The 16,912-nt window shown below is 39.9% G+C and overlaps 1 protein-coding gene across 5 annotated transcripts; it reads left to right on the forward strand.

The window, feature by feature from the left end:
- The first annotated feature begins 1,363 nt into the window (after window positions 1-1,363).
- On the forward strand, window positions 1,364-16,558 carry cnga3a (cyclic nucleotide gated channel subunit alpha 3a). 5 transcript variants are annotated; one of them, XM_034206953.1, is made up of 9 exons: window positions 1,364-1,522; window positions 9,915-10,037; window positions 11,755-11,841; window positions 12,628-12,798; window positions 13,400-13,459; window positions 13,911-14,126; window positions 14,245-14,346; window positions 14,431-14,537; window positions 14,822-16,558. In XM_034206953.1, exons 2-9 carry the CDS (start codon window positions 9,940-9,942, stop codon window positions 16,216-16,218), a joined length of 2,238 nt encoding a protein of 745 aa, XP_034062844.1. In that variant the 5' UTR covers window positions 1,364-1,522; window positions 9,915-9,939; the 3' UTR covers window positions 16,219-16,558. The 5 variants fall into 5 exon arrangements, with proteins under 5 accessions (XP_034062844.1, XP_034062851.1, XP_034062858.1 ...); XM_034206960.1 differs by lacking the exon at window positions 13,400-13,459 and having other exon boundaries at window positions 14,822-16,218; XM_034206967.1 differs by lacking the exon at window positions 13,400-13,459 and having other exon boundaries at window positions 12,673-12,798; window positions 14,822-16,218.
- The last annotated feature ends 354 nt before the right edge of the window (window positions 16,559-16,912 follow it).

Here is a 16,912-nt window from a genome sequence, read left to right on the forward strand (position 1 = left end):
CTGAGACCATAAACTCATATTTATAACATTACCTGGAATTACAAACAAGGTGAGAAGAATAAACATTCTCATTGACTTCTATAAAATCTAACATATATAGCATTTTTACAATATTTACTTTGCTTATTTTTTTGGCAACTTGTATACCATCAGACTATTTTCTTGCAGGAGTCCCCCCGGTTATTAAGGTGAATTGAAACTTGCTATTGAGTTCATAAACTGATGCTTACAGTATCTACCAAAGTATTAAATCAAGTGAGAAGTATAGGGTAATTTTCTCATAGACTTCTACAATCTAACCTCTTTCTTGAACCAGAAGTCTTGCTGGATAGTAAACCAAACATTTACTAACAATTAGGGCTATAAGCACGTCGTGAAAATGATAGCTTTGGTTATAAATAAAGAACATAGTAAGATAATTTTCTCATAGACTTTTATACAATTGGACCGCTTTTCAAACCAAAGAAGTCGCCCCTACTTCTTCCACCACTGTCTGAACTTCATCCATCCATCCATCTTCTCCCGCTTATCCGTGGTCGGGTCGCGGAGGTATCAGTTCCAGCAGAGAGTCCCAAACGTTCCTTTCCCCTCATCAACCAGCTCTGACTGGGGGGTCCCAAGGCGCTCCCAGGCCAGCCAAGAGATATAATCCCTCCACCTGGTCCTAGGTCTACCCCTCGGTCTCTTCCCAGCTGGACATGCCTGGAACACTATAGGGAGGCGGTGGCATCCTTAATAGGTGCCCGAACCACCTCAACTGGCTCATTTCGACGCGAAGGAGGAACTGTCTGAACGTGTATTATCTTATGTTGTTTCTTTAAAATGACAAGATACTCATGTTTACAATATTTACTGATGTAGTAAATCAAGTGAGAAGTAGGGTCATTTTTTCATAGACTTCTACACCACTGGACTTGGAAGGGTCGTCCCCTGCTGGATATTAAAACGAACAATTACTAGAAACTAAGGCTATAAGGACATCGTGAAAAATATATAACTTAGGATTCAAATTAAGAACATAGTAAGATAATTTTCTCATAGACTTTTATACAATTGGACCTATTTTTTGACCAAAGAAGTCGCCCCCTGCTGGTCATTAGAGGGAATTCAGATGGAAGCCAACCACAGTCACCCTACTTTTTCCACCACTGTGGTAATCTGTATTATTTGTAATTTGTTTAATTGAAAAGACAACCAAAAACACACTTAAATGCATTTCCTTGCTCTGTGCAGTGTGCCAGAGTCCTGCTGTGGGTGAAGGACAGTGATCAGGTCTCCTCCCCTCCTCTGATCTGGGATCTGTGATCTTAGCACTGTCTTCATCCTGCAGATCCGCGCTGCTGCTGCCGGTGACGGACAGGGATTTCTGGTGACGCCGCAAAGGGATCGTAAAAATCACAGGAGAACTATTTTGCATTCGCGTTTTTATGAAGATTTGAAGATGGGATTACACAGAAGCGATCACAGGGGAATTGCTTGTTTTTTCGGAATACAAAACTCAGTGTGAAAAGGCTTCTAAAGGGTGAGTTAAATCTGCCAAATGCTTTTTATTCCTCCAGCAGAAATTTAGCACAAGTCCCAGCTCTCAAATAATGTTATTTTATCAAATAAGCTTCGGTTTCTGTCTTTTCTTTTCGCAGTTTTCAGTAACAGGTTGTCGAAGATGTTGAAATAAATTCGCCATAAAGCTGTCGAGGCTTTTTCTTTTTGCACTCGGCACAAAAAAGAAATACAACATGTGGATTTACTTTTTTAGAGAAAGTATTGAGACCTGGGTCACTTTTTAAAATAAAGCAAGCATAAAATATATATCATTATCTTATTATTATTATAATCATATTATCATGTGTCTTTTGGCGAGTCATGTATTATTACATTAAGAGTGTATAATTCAACAGTGTAGGCCTGAAAGTGTTTTTTTTCCTTCACATTTGCATATCTGTGGAAGATTTTGAATACATTACCAGTGTGTTTGTATAAAGAGAATCTAGTTAATGGACTTTATGACTGGATTTAATGTAGATGATGAGTTATTGGTGGGTAAAAAGGGTATATAATCTCGGTGAATACACAACCTCACCACAAGCCTCTTAGTGAGTCTTGACCCCAGCAGGGCAACTAATCTCCAGGAACAAAAACATGGAGCATTTAACCCTAGATAGACCCTTATTGTAACTAGTTAATATAATATAATCAATAAGAAGGTATTTTAATTATCCTCTGGCCTCAGACCAAGTTCTGGTTAAATCTGCCATTATAATACAAATAATATTACAAATGAATAAGAATACAGTTGATATAAAAGCTCCAATTATGTGACAAATGTACAGGTTATTTTTAATTATCTGGATTTTATGCAAGTGTGTATGTGTACAAAAAGAATACATATTTTGTATTATTTTAAAATATAAAATATATGTTAGGGAAAGGTTATTTTTGCGCATTTTACTTATTTCTGGGTTAATACATTTTTGACATTAACCTGCACATTGAAAGGTCACGTTTCTGATAGCAACGTTTCTGATTGGGCCGTGGGTCCACATTTCCGATATTACGTCATATCGGACGCAAATCTGGATCAGCTCCGTTGTTCCCCCGTTTTTAGAGATTTGGGTACGGAGGAAAAGAGAGAGGGTTTTATTTTCTGACGCTGCGTGAGTTCCCTGACACACCGGGGACACATGTTGATGTAGAGAAGACATCACAAAGTGCATTTTGCATGATAGGTCCCCTTTAATGATTCACTTTTAAAAAAAATGTATTTATTAGTTTATGTTTTGGATATTTATTGATCCATAAATGTACTTGTTGTAACAAAGTAGTTAGTTTAATGACATATTTAGCACTTGATCCACACATCTGTTTCTGTATACGCAAACAAATAAATATACATTAGAGAACAAAATAAAAAGGTGATAATAATGAAGCATTCAGAGGGTTAAAAACACAAAATCTTACCTAAAAAACATATATAAAAATATAAAAATAGACAAGAGGCACCAGAAAAAAAAAGAAAATACATAAAGAAATATTTGGGAAATATAGAAAAATTGATTGATAGGCAATCACCAATGTCCAACTTTGTATTCAGGCTTTTTGAATACGTTTGAGTTGTTGTTGCACATGTTCTCCACAACACAAGAAGGGCAGCGCATTATTAACAAACAAAAAATAATTGCCAATGTAATAATTGCACCATCATCCTTTATTATAACTGGCATCATGTCTTAATCAAATGAGCGTTTTCATATTAAAAAGGAAGAAAATAATTAGCATATTAGGTTGAAGAAGAGTCAGAAATCACCAGCACACTTCATTACATCAACTATCATTATATAAATGCATTGTCAGGTTCAACATGCAGAAATGCTGTGTGTCTGGAGACGGTTATGCAACTCACATGTGGAGAGACAATACTGTGCAGACACTGGATTTACCTTTCCTCATCCTCCACTGCACGCGGCCTCATGGTGGTTCTGCTCCTGTGATTTCATTTAGTGGGGGGTTGGTTAACTCCCTGGTATTAGCAGTAATCTGCATGTGTGCACGTGTAGTGTTACAACCACCGGTGTTCCCCAGAGATCAGTGAGTCAGTATTTACCAAAAAATATCCATTAGTGGAAGCAATAAGCACATTGTTAGAGTTTTAATTGGCTTGACATGCTCTCGAAAGCATCAAATCCAACGTGAAAAAAACATAACAATAAGGATGGTTGTGGTGCTTTTTGAATACTCATCTGCTCATTGCAAAGGTGGAATAAAGTCCTAAAAACATGTAAATATTCCACAATAATTCAATTCACACAATAGGGTTTGTGCAAAGTTAAAACTCCTTTATTTTACATTATATGCAATATATATTTGAATGACCAACATAGAGGCAGTTACTTAATGAAGACCAATGTCAGCCATCTTGGTTGTGTCACATACACATTGTTCTTGAGGTAGTGACCAATCAAAGCAATCTTATGCTGACTAAAAATGTATATGCTTATTATTCCACGTAATACTACATTCATTATTTTTGTACAACTCTTAAATATATTCACTGAAATTGAAAAGAAAAAAACTTATATTAAATATTCCTAAAAAATCCACCAAATCCACAAACTAGTGTAAAAACCTTAGCTTTGTATTTGTTCAGCCTTGTGTTTTATTAAATCTATTGAGTGTATTCCACTTATTAAAACGATGGCTGTACTTTATACCTTTTTTTTTTTTTTACGGATCCCCATTTATTTCTGGGGTCCACACAAAGAACATTAAAATGCCACATCATTCACAATCCATGATATAAAAGAGAAAAGTCTATCGCACTTAAAATGTCCCATAAAAAGTCGTAACATTAACTCAAGTACTGTAGTTAAATACAATATTGAGATACTTGTATATCAATTTAAAGGTCACCTATCATGCTATTTTTAGGCTATAGCATGGGTCTCAGATATATAAAAATCTATAAAAAATATGTCTATGAAGTGTTTTGCTCAAAATACCAAACAGATCACCCATTCTAGCCATGCCTCATATCCCTCTATTTCACTTCCTGTTTCAAAAGTGCTGATTTGGGGTATAAAGCTTTAAAAATGTTTAATAACAATTAAAAAAGGAGGGGGCGGAGCTTATGCAGGACCCGGCAGCTACTGTCTAAACTAAATGCTGCCGTGATGAAACGCCATATCATGGATTATCAAGGATTCTCTATGAAACAGTTTGGAGCTCAAAGGCTTTCTCTCTTGCCGGTTATACCACAAGGTGAGTTCCTTTTTACTTCCTGCTTCTTCACACACATGCTCTCCAGTACAGGTTAGCTCTGAGTGTTAGCGATGCTAATGTAAACACCGACCATATTACGTCCAAAACAGTCGGGCGTTGTTTCTGATAGCAACGTTTCTGATTGGGCCGTGGGTCCACATTTCAGATATTACGTGGGTGTAAAGCCAGCCTACATTTCCGATGTTACGTCATATCGTACGCAAATCTGGATCAGCTCCGTTGTTCCCCGTTTTTAGAGATTTGGGTACGGAGGAAAAGAGAGAGGGTTTTATTTTCTGACGCTGCGTGAGTTCCCCGACGCACCGGGGACACATCTTTATGTATAAAAGACATCACAAAGTGCATTTTGCATGATAGGTCCCCGTTAATGATTCACTTTTAATTTTTTTAAATGCACATGTACTTCTACTCCACTACATCTCTGAGGGACATATTGTACTTTTTACTGAACTATGTTAATCTGAGAATAGTAGTTGTATGAGCGTAAGTATTTAAAGTAGATCAAATTAGCTCCGCCTTTACCATCTACAACATTAAAATGATGAACACACGTTTAATTTTCATCCAATTATTCATATATATTATCCTGACAGGCCATTCTGCATCATGAGTTGTTGTTTTTTTTACTTTTGGCACTTTAAGTATAATTTGAAGCTAATACTTTAGTAATTGTACTTAAGTTACATTATCAATTTCAGGACTTTTACACTGTAGTATTAATACTTTTACTTGAGTAGAATATCTAAGTGCTGCTTCTACCTCAGTCAACAGTAGCATGATTAAATAAAGTAATAAATACAGTAAAATATCTCTATAAAAAGATTTAAAAAAAACTTTCTGGAACTTCAGGAACTAAGTCTACTCTTGAAGTTAAAGTTATCACAATAAATAATAAATAATTGTAACCAAATATCATGCAAAGTTGTATATATTTTTAAAGCTAATAGTAAAAGCAATCCGTTCTTCATTTTTTCACAAACCCTACAGTGCTTCTTGGATAATTTTTTTATGAGATTTTTATGTTTTTAAGACCATTATTTTACCCATGACCCCTTGCATAAGGCCATGTGTTCACTGTGAGAAATTACCCAAGTTAGCATCACATTTAAACAGATTTCTCTCGTAATTATTGCCATTGTAAAACCGATCCTTAAAGGGAATTCTGCATTTTAGCACAACCTCAGGCAATCCGAACCGTTCATTTTAAGCAAATACGTTGTTTTTATTACCATTTCCCACCAATGCAATAACCCAATGTAAGTCTCTATGAAAGCATTTCCTGGAGACCTGGATGTTTTCTCCAGACTGTACTGAGAAGTGAGTCCCTGCCCTGGGGTGAAAGAAAAAAAGTAGCCCTGGGCCGGAAATACCCCTAGTGGAAAAGCAAAGAAAAACGGGCTGGGCCAAACTAAACTAAACTAAACCGTGCTACGTGCTGCTGTGGAAAAGCGCCATAAGTGGAGCCCTAACGGGCCGTCCACACTACAGCTTCGACAGCTTCAAAAACGGTTTCCAACGCGTCTGCCCATTCACTTTGAATGGGGTGACGTCACGTTGCCTCGCTTTTCGCCGAACTGAATTGTGGGTAGCATAGCGGTCCGTCTCCGGCGTCAGAAGTTGTAGCCAGCGCCAGCCAATCAAATCATATGCCAGTTCAAGCTCTAGCCAATCAAACCGCTGCTTGTGTGTCAGGGGCGGGAGATTCATGTGATTGGTTGTTGGTCGAGCTTCAGACGCGCCCAGCTCTAAGCTTTTTTTGAAGCTGTAGTGTGGACGGGCCCTAATGGACTTAACTGAAACTGAAGATAGAACCTACAGTCTGCCTGTAAGCCATAGCTGTCGATCTCGTGAATTTTACCAGTCAGAAACTAATTTCCCTGTATGAATTCAAAACAAACAAGCCTTTCTCTCGATGTAAATCTCAGTGAAAAGCAGTTAGTGTAGCTACTCTGTGATTCAGATCAGCTCTAAAATGTTATGGTTTATTCCTCAGCCTGTTACACACCCTTCCACCAAATGTCCTACAAATCAGGCCAGTAGTTTTTTCCTTAATCCTGCTGACAGATAAAGAAAGAAAGATAAACCCTCCTTGGCGGTGGTAGGAATAGATAAAGCAGGTAAAACCATGAAACCGTGATATTTTCTGAGACTGTTCATACCGGGAAAATCTTATACCGCTGCAACCCTAGATTCAGAAGTAATGTTCAAGTGTGTCACTTATACATGTATTACTATTCTACCACATGAGCACCTTTTGCATAGTTTATTTTCTGATAAAACATTTGTTGTGTCTTTGATCAAATTAAATGATGTAATTATAATAATTACTTTCCCACTTGTGATGCTGAGTCTTTTAACTGGTTGCGTTTTTTTGCCAATTGTTGCACAAACACAACTGTGCCTTTGTTTTTTTTATGGAGACATACTTTACATGCTGTTCAGTTAGACAATACTTTCACCCGTGCAATTAAACCTTGCGCAATAATACTTGTGTACCGTTAACCAGAGATGGAGTACTCAAGTCCCGGAAACGGACTCGAGTGCCGATTTTCGGGACTCGTGACTCTTCTCGGACTCGCGCACTGATTGACGCGACTTCTCGCCCACGATGACTTGGACTCGGACTCGTGAATTCTCGCGCACGATGACTTGGACTCGTGAATTTTTCCCCCCACGATGACTCGGACTCGACTTGTACATTGACGCTCCGACTTGGACTCGGACACTCCTTGGGTGACTCGGACTTGAACACAGGTAATGATGACTCGGACTCGACTCGGACACTCCTTGGGTGACTCGGACTTGGACTCGACTACGACACTCCCTAGGTGACTCAGACTTGGACTCGGACTCGAAGAGTGGTGACTCGAGTGACTTGGACTCGTGAATTGGTGACTTGACTACAACACTGCCGTTAACATTACCTACATAAGCATCACATATAAACTGATTTCTTTTTTATTTACTGCGTTTTATTATACAGATTCTACTTGTAATCTGTTCTATAACTTTGACTACTTTTATTTATGAGACTTTTATGTTTATTAGACCATATTTCACATATGCAATGACACCATTACAAGATAGTATTATAAAAACAAGTATTGTCTTAACACATTTCCTGGAGACTAGGCTGTTTTCTCCAGACTGTACTGAGAAGCGAGTCCCTGCCCTGGCTGTTCTCTAAGTGAAGCCCTAATGGACTTAACCTGCTGCACACAGGACTGAAGATAGAACCACAGTCTGCCTGTAAGCCATAGCTTTAGTTATTTAAAAAACCAGCTGATCGTTTACAGAAAGAGGACTCTGATCCTGTTTAGTGTTAAGGACATAATGAGCATGTATTTTTAGGCGCTACTCTCGACAAACTGTGAAAAGTGGCGTTCAGTAAACAACAGCTCTCTCTCATGAGGGAGGGAAATTAATGCATTTAGCTTTTTGATGTTTAGTGTTTAGGGGCTTCAAAAGCTAATTAACACCATCACCTGTAAGTGGATATAATCACTGTGACGTCACCAGAGCTGTAAGAAGTACTTAGATCCTTTACTTATGGAGGCTGGGGCTCAGTGGGTAGTATGACTTCGAATCAGGGGATAGCAAGTCCGAGTCCCACTGCAGTCAGCATGTCGTTGTGTCCCTGGGCCACAAATTGCTTCTGTGGGGATTGTCCACAGTACTGAATGTATGTAAGTCGCTTTGGATAAAAGCATCTAACAAATGACATGTAATGTAATGTAATGTAAAAGTAGGAATACTATGTACTTAAAATACTCCACTACAAGTACAAGTCTCGAATATGATCAGCTACATTTACCAAAGGTACAAGTACTCAGTTTGCAGAATTGGTCTTTTCACAGTATTATGGTATTATACAATTTCTTTATACAAATGTTATTTTTTTTGTACCTATGAGTATGAAAATAACTGAAATAACTTTGACTGTGTAAAATGTAGCATTAAATGGAAATAACCAAATATAGTCATGACACAAGAAGGTGGTGCACAGTTGGCCTACCACAACCAAAATGTTACTGTTAACTTTCATGAAGCGAAAACAACTAACTGTGAAAGGTTAGCAGGTTAGTTAGCAGTTAGCATGTCAGTTTGAAAGTAGCAGGTTGATTAATAATTAGCATCTGAGACAATGAGCATCTCAGTTAGCAGGTCGTTTGTTGGGTTAATCAGCCGGACATAAACTAGGCAGTTAGCAGGTTGATTAGCGATTAGCATGCTATTTAGCTGGACAATTAGCATCTCAGTTAGCAAGTTGTTTGTTAGGTTGGTCAGCTGGTCATAAACTAGGCAGTTAGCAGGTTGATTAGCGATTAGCATGCTATTTAGCTGGACAATTAGCATCTCAGTTAGCAAGTTGTTTGTTAGGTTGGTCAGCTGGTCAGGCTAGTTAGCACTAGCAGGCCCATTAGCATCTCAGTTAGCAGGTTGATAAGCAGTTATCCGGCTAGTTAGCTGGACAATTAGCATCTCAATTAGCATATTGTTCGTTAGGTTACTCAGCAGTTCCTTAGGCAGCTAAGTTTGCTTGTTGAAAAGCAGTTAGTTATAAGTTGACTTTTTTTAAAGGTGGTTTAGTTTATTTCATCATAACTGGAGTTTTACTTCCTGTCTTTTCTGCGGATCTGACTGGAATCTACTGCATTTTGTCCCCTGGTTGAAAAGTTATTGTTGTTATTGTATACTGTAGCTGCTGTAAGATAAAAACACAGAAAACACCATGGTAAAGCCACCTGGCAATCACAAGTTAGCTTTACACTCAAACATACACTGCTTTATTGACTTTTTTATTTAAAATTAGACCACAATTTACTACATTTACACCATGCTGTATTGAAGAAGACTTAAAGCTAACGATTGAGCAAACACTCATTGGGGAAATGTTTACTGAGGTAATGGTTCGTTCTGACTAACAAGTGTGAAGTTGAAGAGTATAGAAATGTATTTTGTTTAAGAAATGTAATCAGGTTAACTAAAGTCAAAATAGGCCACTCAATCGAGCGTGTTTAACAAAAAGAGCAAATTAGCTAATAGGCTACAAGAACCACAAATATTAAATTCCTTACTAAAAATATATGTAAAATGTGATGTGTAAAGTTGCCTTTTGTCTGTGTTGTGTGCTGCAGGGCCATCAGAGCCAGACACGGCGACATGGCAAAAACCGGCAGTGAGAGAAAGCTTTTCTCCTCCAGACAGCGGCTGTCCAACACTGATGACGAGCTCGCTGTCATCGAAAATGGAGAAAGCAGGTCTGATATCACCCTGAAACTCTTACGATTATAACAGGGCCGCAGCAGCAAAAGCCGTATTGGAGAAAAGGAGGAAGTGTTATATTGCATTACTCCGAGTACATAAACAACACATTGATTTCTGTTTTAGAGTTGATTTTGATTCATGGAAATCATCGGCGGTAGTTTTTCTGTAATCCTGTTGACAGACAGACAAACTGAGCTGAAAACAAAACCTTCTGGACGTAATAATAATAATTTTTTAATTTTGTAAAACCGTCATATTTCTGAGATGGTTTTTGTATCTGATGCATATTCAAGTAATGCTCTTAAAAACTGCTATTTAAAACTATTATCCTACCTTTTGCATTGATTTCTAAGGCCCCGGCCACATCGAGACAAAAAAGAAAACGAACCGAGGTCGATATCAAAAAAGTTTTCCGTCCACACGGAATCGAAAGAAACGTGTCCGTACCATAGACTCGTCCGTACACACAAGACATATAGTAGTACATATGCCGGGCCTGTAAGTGGCGCTGTACTTCCGCCACAAAATACACCAAAAGCAGCGAAGAAGACCCCCCCCATGTCCACTTGTTGCTGATGGTTGTGGTAGAGGAGCTGTAGATTTTGCACTAACATCTGTAGCATGGTCCGTAGCATCTGGAGCACGAACACAACCCTGTGATCCGCCATTGTTGTTGTTGTTGGCGAAACACATCAGCAATGACACGGGGTGACACGGGGGTGAGCAGGAGAGGTGGGGAGAGGCGGGGCTATGATCGTTTAGGGCGTACACACAGTGCCGCAAGCGTTACGTTACCAAACCTTCCCACTTTGGGATGCGTTATCGTTTGAGTGCTCCGTTTCCGCGGCTCCGGCCCAATCCCAAACCACTCCCTCGACCCTACCCCTCCGTGACGGAGTGAACTCCGTCTGTAGCCACACTCGCAGCTCAACGAGGCTCCCTCCTGTCAGATGGAGGGAGTAAATACAGCGGCAAGCTTGCGGACGGCCTCCCCTCTCTCCAGCAGAAACAGGAAATGCCGTAACTGTAACAACGGTTTCAAATCAGCATCTCTTTGACAAAACATTCAAATTAATAATTAAAATAAAACTCCAAACATCTTTCATTGTGTTTCAAAGCTCTTTTAGTTTTAAACCTGATGTTTATAAGCTTCTTAGTTTTTGCAACAGTCTGTAAATATACACAACTTTATAATAAAATGCACATATTTACCTTTTTCTAGACTAAACACAGGTTTGATCCTAAGTTAAAAACATATGAGGCTATCATGAGGTTGTTAACATCGCAGTTTATCAGTGGATGTTTGCTGGAACTACTTGTACACAGCGTGTTTCCTGACGGACACACACAACGTTGAGACCGGTCTCAAGTCAGCATCGCTGCAGACTCGCTGTTTGAGGGCTTGATAGCCCACTCCCCTCCACACCGCTCCACACTTGTTGGTTTGGAACAGCACTTAATGTGGCGGATCCTCCACGCGAACGATAGTGGAGTGTGTAGGGGTAGGGTGTCGGGGGCGGTTTGGGAATGGGCCTCCGTTACGGCCTCGTGTGGACGAACCGTCCATACGATAAAGACCTATAGCGGATACCACCCGTTTAGTTTCCGTGTGGACGGGGCCTAAGAGTGAAATATCTGTTCTGATAACACATTTTGTATCTTTCAGAGCCTCATCAAATCATAATAATATATATTTGTGGCATCTCACAGGGCTTCTCTGTGTGAAGATATCTCGGAGAGAGCGCTGTCTTCAGATTCTCACAGAAACTCCTTCACAGGATCCGGGGCGATGGCCAGGTAAACTTCATTAAAATGTGCCTGTAGTTATAAATCAGTATTTACCAGAGGTGGAAAGTCACTGAAAGTTCATTTAAGCACAATTTTGAGGTGCTTCACCTGAGTATCTGTATTCTACATTACACATCCTCCATCTCTGGTATATACATCCTGTTCAAGTAGAGTAGATTGCTCCTTTTTAATTAATGAAAAAAACAAACTGCCTACAACCCTAAAATGTAATATTTTCAATTTTCAACAATAAAAGTAAATCAACGATAAAAATAACAAAATGTTAAAAAAAGTATATGAAATATAAAATAAACAATATGTGCTGCAATTATGTTATTATTGATTTCTCTTCTGCGAGAACATATAATATATTAATCATTTTGTTTGATCGAATGTAAAAAAATAACAAAAAATTAATGAAAGTACTTATATTAATAATTTTGTCTGTTCAAAATCCAAAGATGTTTACTTTAAAATAAAATAAAGCATTTTATGCTGGAGATAGCTTTTTCTTTTGCCATCTTTGCATGAAATATTACACGATTAATCAAATATCAAAATAGATGGGAATTATTTGACCTGTCGATGGACTGTAAACGAAGGCAGACATTTGATTGAAAGACTTTACGTTGTAAGTGTTTTGGCGTTGTTGTAGTATTTTGACTAGTAGAGACGTAGTATTGGTATATAAGTATAAGATGTGATTACCTCCTTCACCTCTAGTATGTACACTTCCTGTCCCGATAGACTAGACGGCTGTCACTTTGCTCCTCTCTCCCCCCACTAACCTCCCAGGCTCTCTTACTTCTTCTTCATGCTGTGGAACTGGGCGTCTCACAGAGTTCACCCCGAGGTGGAGCGACGCGACTCATTCCTCGACCGCTTCAGGGGCCCCGAGCTCAAAGAGACGTCGAGAGAAAGCAACGCTCAGTCTTTGGGGTCCTGTGACGTCGCCCGCAAGAGGAAGTGAGTACGGGAATGTGTGCAGCACTGATACCTTAACATTTAAAGGGTATTTCACCAACAAAATAAACAAAACATGTCAGGAAAGCATATCAGCAGGTAGAGGGGTCGTCCACCAATCGGAGGGTTGGTGGTTCTATCCCTGGCCTCTGCAGACAACATAGTGAAAGGTCATGAGTCCTGAAACCTGGGAATGAGTCCTAAAACCTGGGAATGAGTTAACATCTCAGCACTTCTCGTTTTCTCTCCTCGAAGTCAAAGTTTTTTTCCATTGGTTTTTGGTTAAAGGCCTGTAATACGGTTAACACAAGCTAAAGAGATTTACACGTTTTGTTCTACGACATTAAAGTGTATGAGTTAATTCCCCACTGATGAATGTCCGAAGCTTCTATGTGAAAAAGCAAACTGCACACTGACGGATACAAAAAAAGACTCAATATTTGTACCATTCAACAAGAGATTTATGAATAATCATCAGTAGGATCAGCATTTAGAAAACGTAATTTGAATGAACTGGAACTGTTAGCAAAGACAATATGTTTTTAATGTCTGACGTTGTGAGGGCTTCCTGTGTAAACATCTTTTCCTTCATTTCTTTCCAAAGTCTTGCCATTAAGTGGCCGCTAGCTACTTACAACATGAATAACTGCAACAACACAGACAAGTAAGTGTGTCAGGAAATAGAATAGAATGATAGAAAAAGTAGAATTTGTATAGGAAGCAGTCATAGATCACGCCTGACATTAGTAGCTTAGTTTGTATCATGCTAATATGGTACATTCTGCAGTAGTAGCACATTAAAAACAACAGTCCCTCTTCCCTTTTTGGTGTTTCCTCCTTCAACAGATGCTTAAATCTTCTAACTTTTGCCTGTTTTCTGTTGTAAATCATGATGTTGTACTGATTTAACCTTCTGGGAAAGGTTTTATATATTAGGCATAATATGAAATAGTTTTGAAGTGGTAAAGGAAAAAGAAGCAGAATGGTTTTACGCACCAGATCTTCCAACAACGTCCTGAATCCCAGAATTGAATCCAGTAGAAACCCCTTCCTCTAGTCCAATAGACCACCTCTGTCTTTACCACCATATCAAAACAACAACATCTGACCCTTAGCAAAAAAGAGGAAAAAAAGGAGGAGATTAAAAAAGACGAGGAGAAAAAAGACGACGAGAAGAAAGACGGAGACAAGAAGGAAGAGGAGAAGAAAGACGGAGACAAGAAGGAAGAGGAGAAGAAAGACGGAGACAAGAAGGAAGAGGAGAAGAAGGAGGAGAAGAAGGACGAGAAAAAGGATGATAAGAAAGTTGAGAAAAAGAAAGAAGAGCCACCGTAAGTATAACAGCTAGATAGAGTACTGAGACTGGGAAATCTAATATCAGAAAACACATCGTCTTGCTTGCTTGTAAAATCCACCAAAAAGTCCAAAAACAAATTCATTTTTTTCCAGGAAAGATACCTGGATGATGGATCCAGCCACAGACTTGTACTACAGGTGGCTCACAGTCATCGCATGCCCAGTATTTTACAACCTGATGATGATTGTAACAAGGTAACTTCCATTAAAACATGCTTCAGCTATTCCGTCTTCACTCCCACTTACAACATTTGAAAATGTATTGTTGTTGTGGTTTAGATCCTGCTTTAATGAGCTCCAGGACACGTACACACACCTCTGGATCTTCTTGGACTACAGCGCTGATATAATCTACTTTGGGGATACGTTTGTCAGATCGAGAACAGGTCGGGAGCTTTGAGCAAACACATTTTACAGTATTTCATGTGTGCATAGCTACAGTGTAGTTATGACAATCGTAGGTCACAGGCTCCTCCAACAGTGCAACACAATAAAACAGATAAAATAGTGCAAGTAAATAAAATAAAATTGAATATAATAGAAACAGAATATGATAGAAACTGTGCAGAATAGTCTATATACAGTAATTGGAATATTGATGCGATATATGTGAGTTGCAAACAGTTCTTTCTTATACGATGTGGCTCCTAATTTTGTGTTTCCTGCTCAGGTTACCTGGAGCAAGGCCTGCTGGTGAAAGATTCGAAGAAACTGCGAGAAAAATACAAAACGACGCCTCAGTTCAAATACGACATGATTTCCATGATACCCACTGATCTGCTGTTCCTCAAATTCGGATACAACAACCCGGAGTTCAGATTCAACCGCCTCTGCAAAATGACGAGGCTTTTTGAGTTCTTCGAGAGGACTGAAACAAGAACCAGCTTCCCGAACATGTTCCGTATCAGCAACCTCGTACTTTACATCCTGACCATTATCCACTGGAACGCTTGCATGTTCTTCGCCATCTCGAAAACTATTGGGTTTGGAACCGACACGTGGGTTTATCCCAATATCAGCCACCCGGAGTACGGACGCTTGGCCAGGAAGTACATCTACTCGCTGTACTGGTCCACGCTGACCCTCACAACCATCGGCGAGACCCCAGCGCCCGTGAGGGACGTCGAATTCCTCTTCGTCATCTCAGACTTCCTCACCGGTGTGCTGATCTTCGCTAGTATCGTCGGTAACGTCGGAGCCATGATCTCCAACATGAACGCCTCTCGCGCCGAATTCCAGGCGAAGATCGACTCCATTAAGCAGTACATGCAGTTTCGAAAGGTCAGCAAAGACCTCGAGGGAAGAGTCATCAAGTGGTTCGACTACCTGTGGACGGAGAAGAAGACCTGCGACGAGAAGGAAGTCTTGAAGAACCTGCCGGACAAACTGAAGGCCGAGATCGCCATCAACGTGCATTTGGACACGCTGAAGAAAGTGCGAATTTTCCAGGGTTGCGAAGCTGGCTTGCTGATTGAGTTGGTGCTCAAGCTGCAGCCACAAGTGTTCAGCCCTGGAGATTACATCTGCAAGAAGGGCGATATCGGCAGGGAGATGTACATCATTAAGGAGGGGAAGCTGGCTGTGGTGGCGGACGACGGCATCACGCAGTTCGTTGTGCTCAGCGATGGTGCGTACTTCGGAGAAATCAGTATCTTAGGGATCAAGGGAAGTAAAGCTGGGAACAGGAGAACGGCTAACATCCGAAGCGTTGGCTACTCGGATCTCTTCGCGCTGTCCAAAGACGACTTAGTGGAGTCTCTCACTGAGTACCCCGAAGCCAAAAAGGCTCTGGAGGAAAAAGGTAAAGCCATCCTGATGAAAGACAACCTGATCGACGAGGCCATCGCCAACGCCGGCGCCGATCCCAAAGACATGGAGGAGAAGATCGAGAAACTGCAGACCAACTTGGATTCAATGCAGGGAAAGTTCGCCCAGTTGATGGCAGAGTTTACCTCCACTCAATCCAGGATGAAGCAAAGGGTCACCCAGATGGAGGCCAAGGTCAAATCCATACAACCCCAAGACTTGGCCGAGGTGGAGGCCGACAAGGACAAAAAGGTCCAGTAATGTGAGAGAATCCGGAGGACTTTACGGGAGACCAAGGGATTTTTCATGGAGGATAGTTGAGAGGGACACTTTTTTCAAAAAAGGGACCATATTTATATCTATTCATACATCTGTCTGTTTGTTATCATGCATAATTGTGTACAGTGTATGCAGCAGTGTTGAGGAAAACTGTGACGGGAATACTGATCGTCAACATTGTTTCCAAGACGGGATGGCATCGATATGAACATGGAATATCGAGGAAAAGTCGAGACTAAAATGCTTGTCCCCTTCTCTTCTCCTCTCTCACAGAGCTGTCCTTGTCCAGAAAATCGTGCCACTATCATGCATAACCTTGCAAATGGTTTGGGTGGGGAATTCTGCGTATCTTTGACCAAATAAGTTTGCATTTTTGCAAGGCTAGCCTAAGGATAAGAACATTAGGAGGACTTGAAAGAGCTTCAACCTGTGTTTTTCAGAAAATGATTTAAAGATAACATTTCATGTGAAATACCTTTTCCAAAATGACTAAATTATAGGTTTTGGTTCGACTGAATTGACGATAATTTGGTAACATTTGACACAAGACCAAGACAAAACAACAAAATAGCCAAAATGAAGACAAAACCTTTTATACTAAAGCATTTTTATCTTATAATACATTAAAAACAGCTGCCTAAAGGAACACTGGTATGCAGCTTGTTGTCATGAATGA

The sequence above is a fragment of the Gymnodraco acuticeps genome, unplaced genomic scaffold (assembly GCF_902827175.1).
Source record: "Gymnodraco acuticeps unplaced genomic scaffold, fGymAcu1.1, whole genome shotgun sequence".
Classification (NCBI taxonomy): domain Eukaryota; kingdom Metazoa; phylum Chordata; class Actinopteri; order Perciformes; family Bathydraconidae; genus Gymnodraco; species Gymnodraco acuticeps.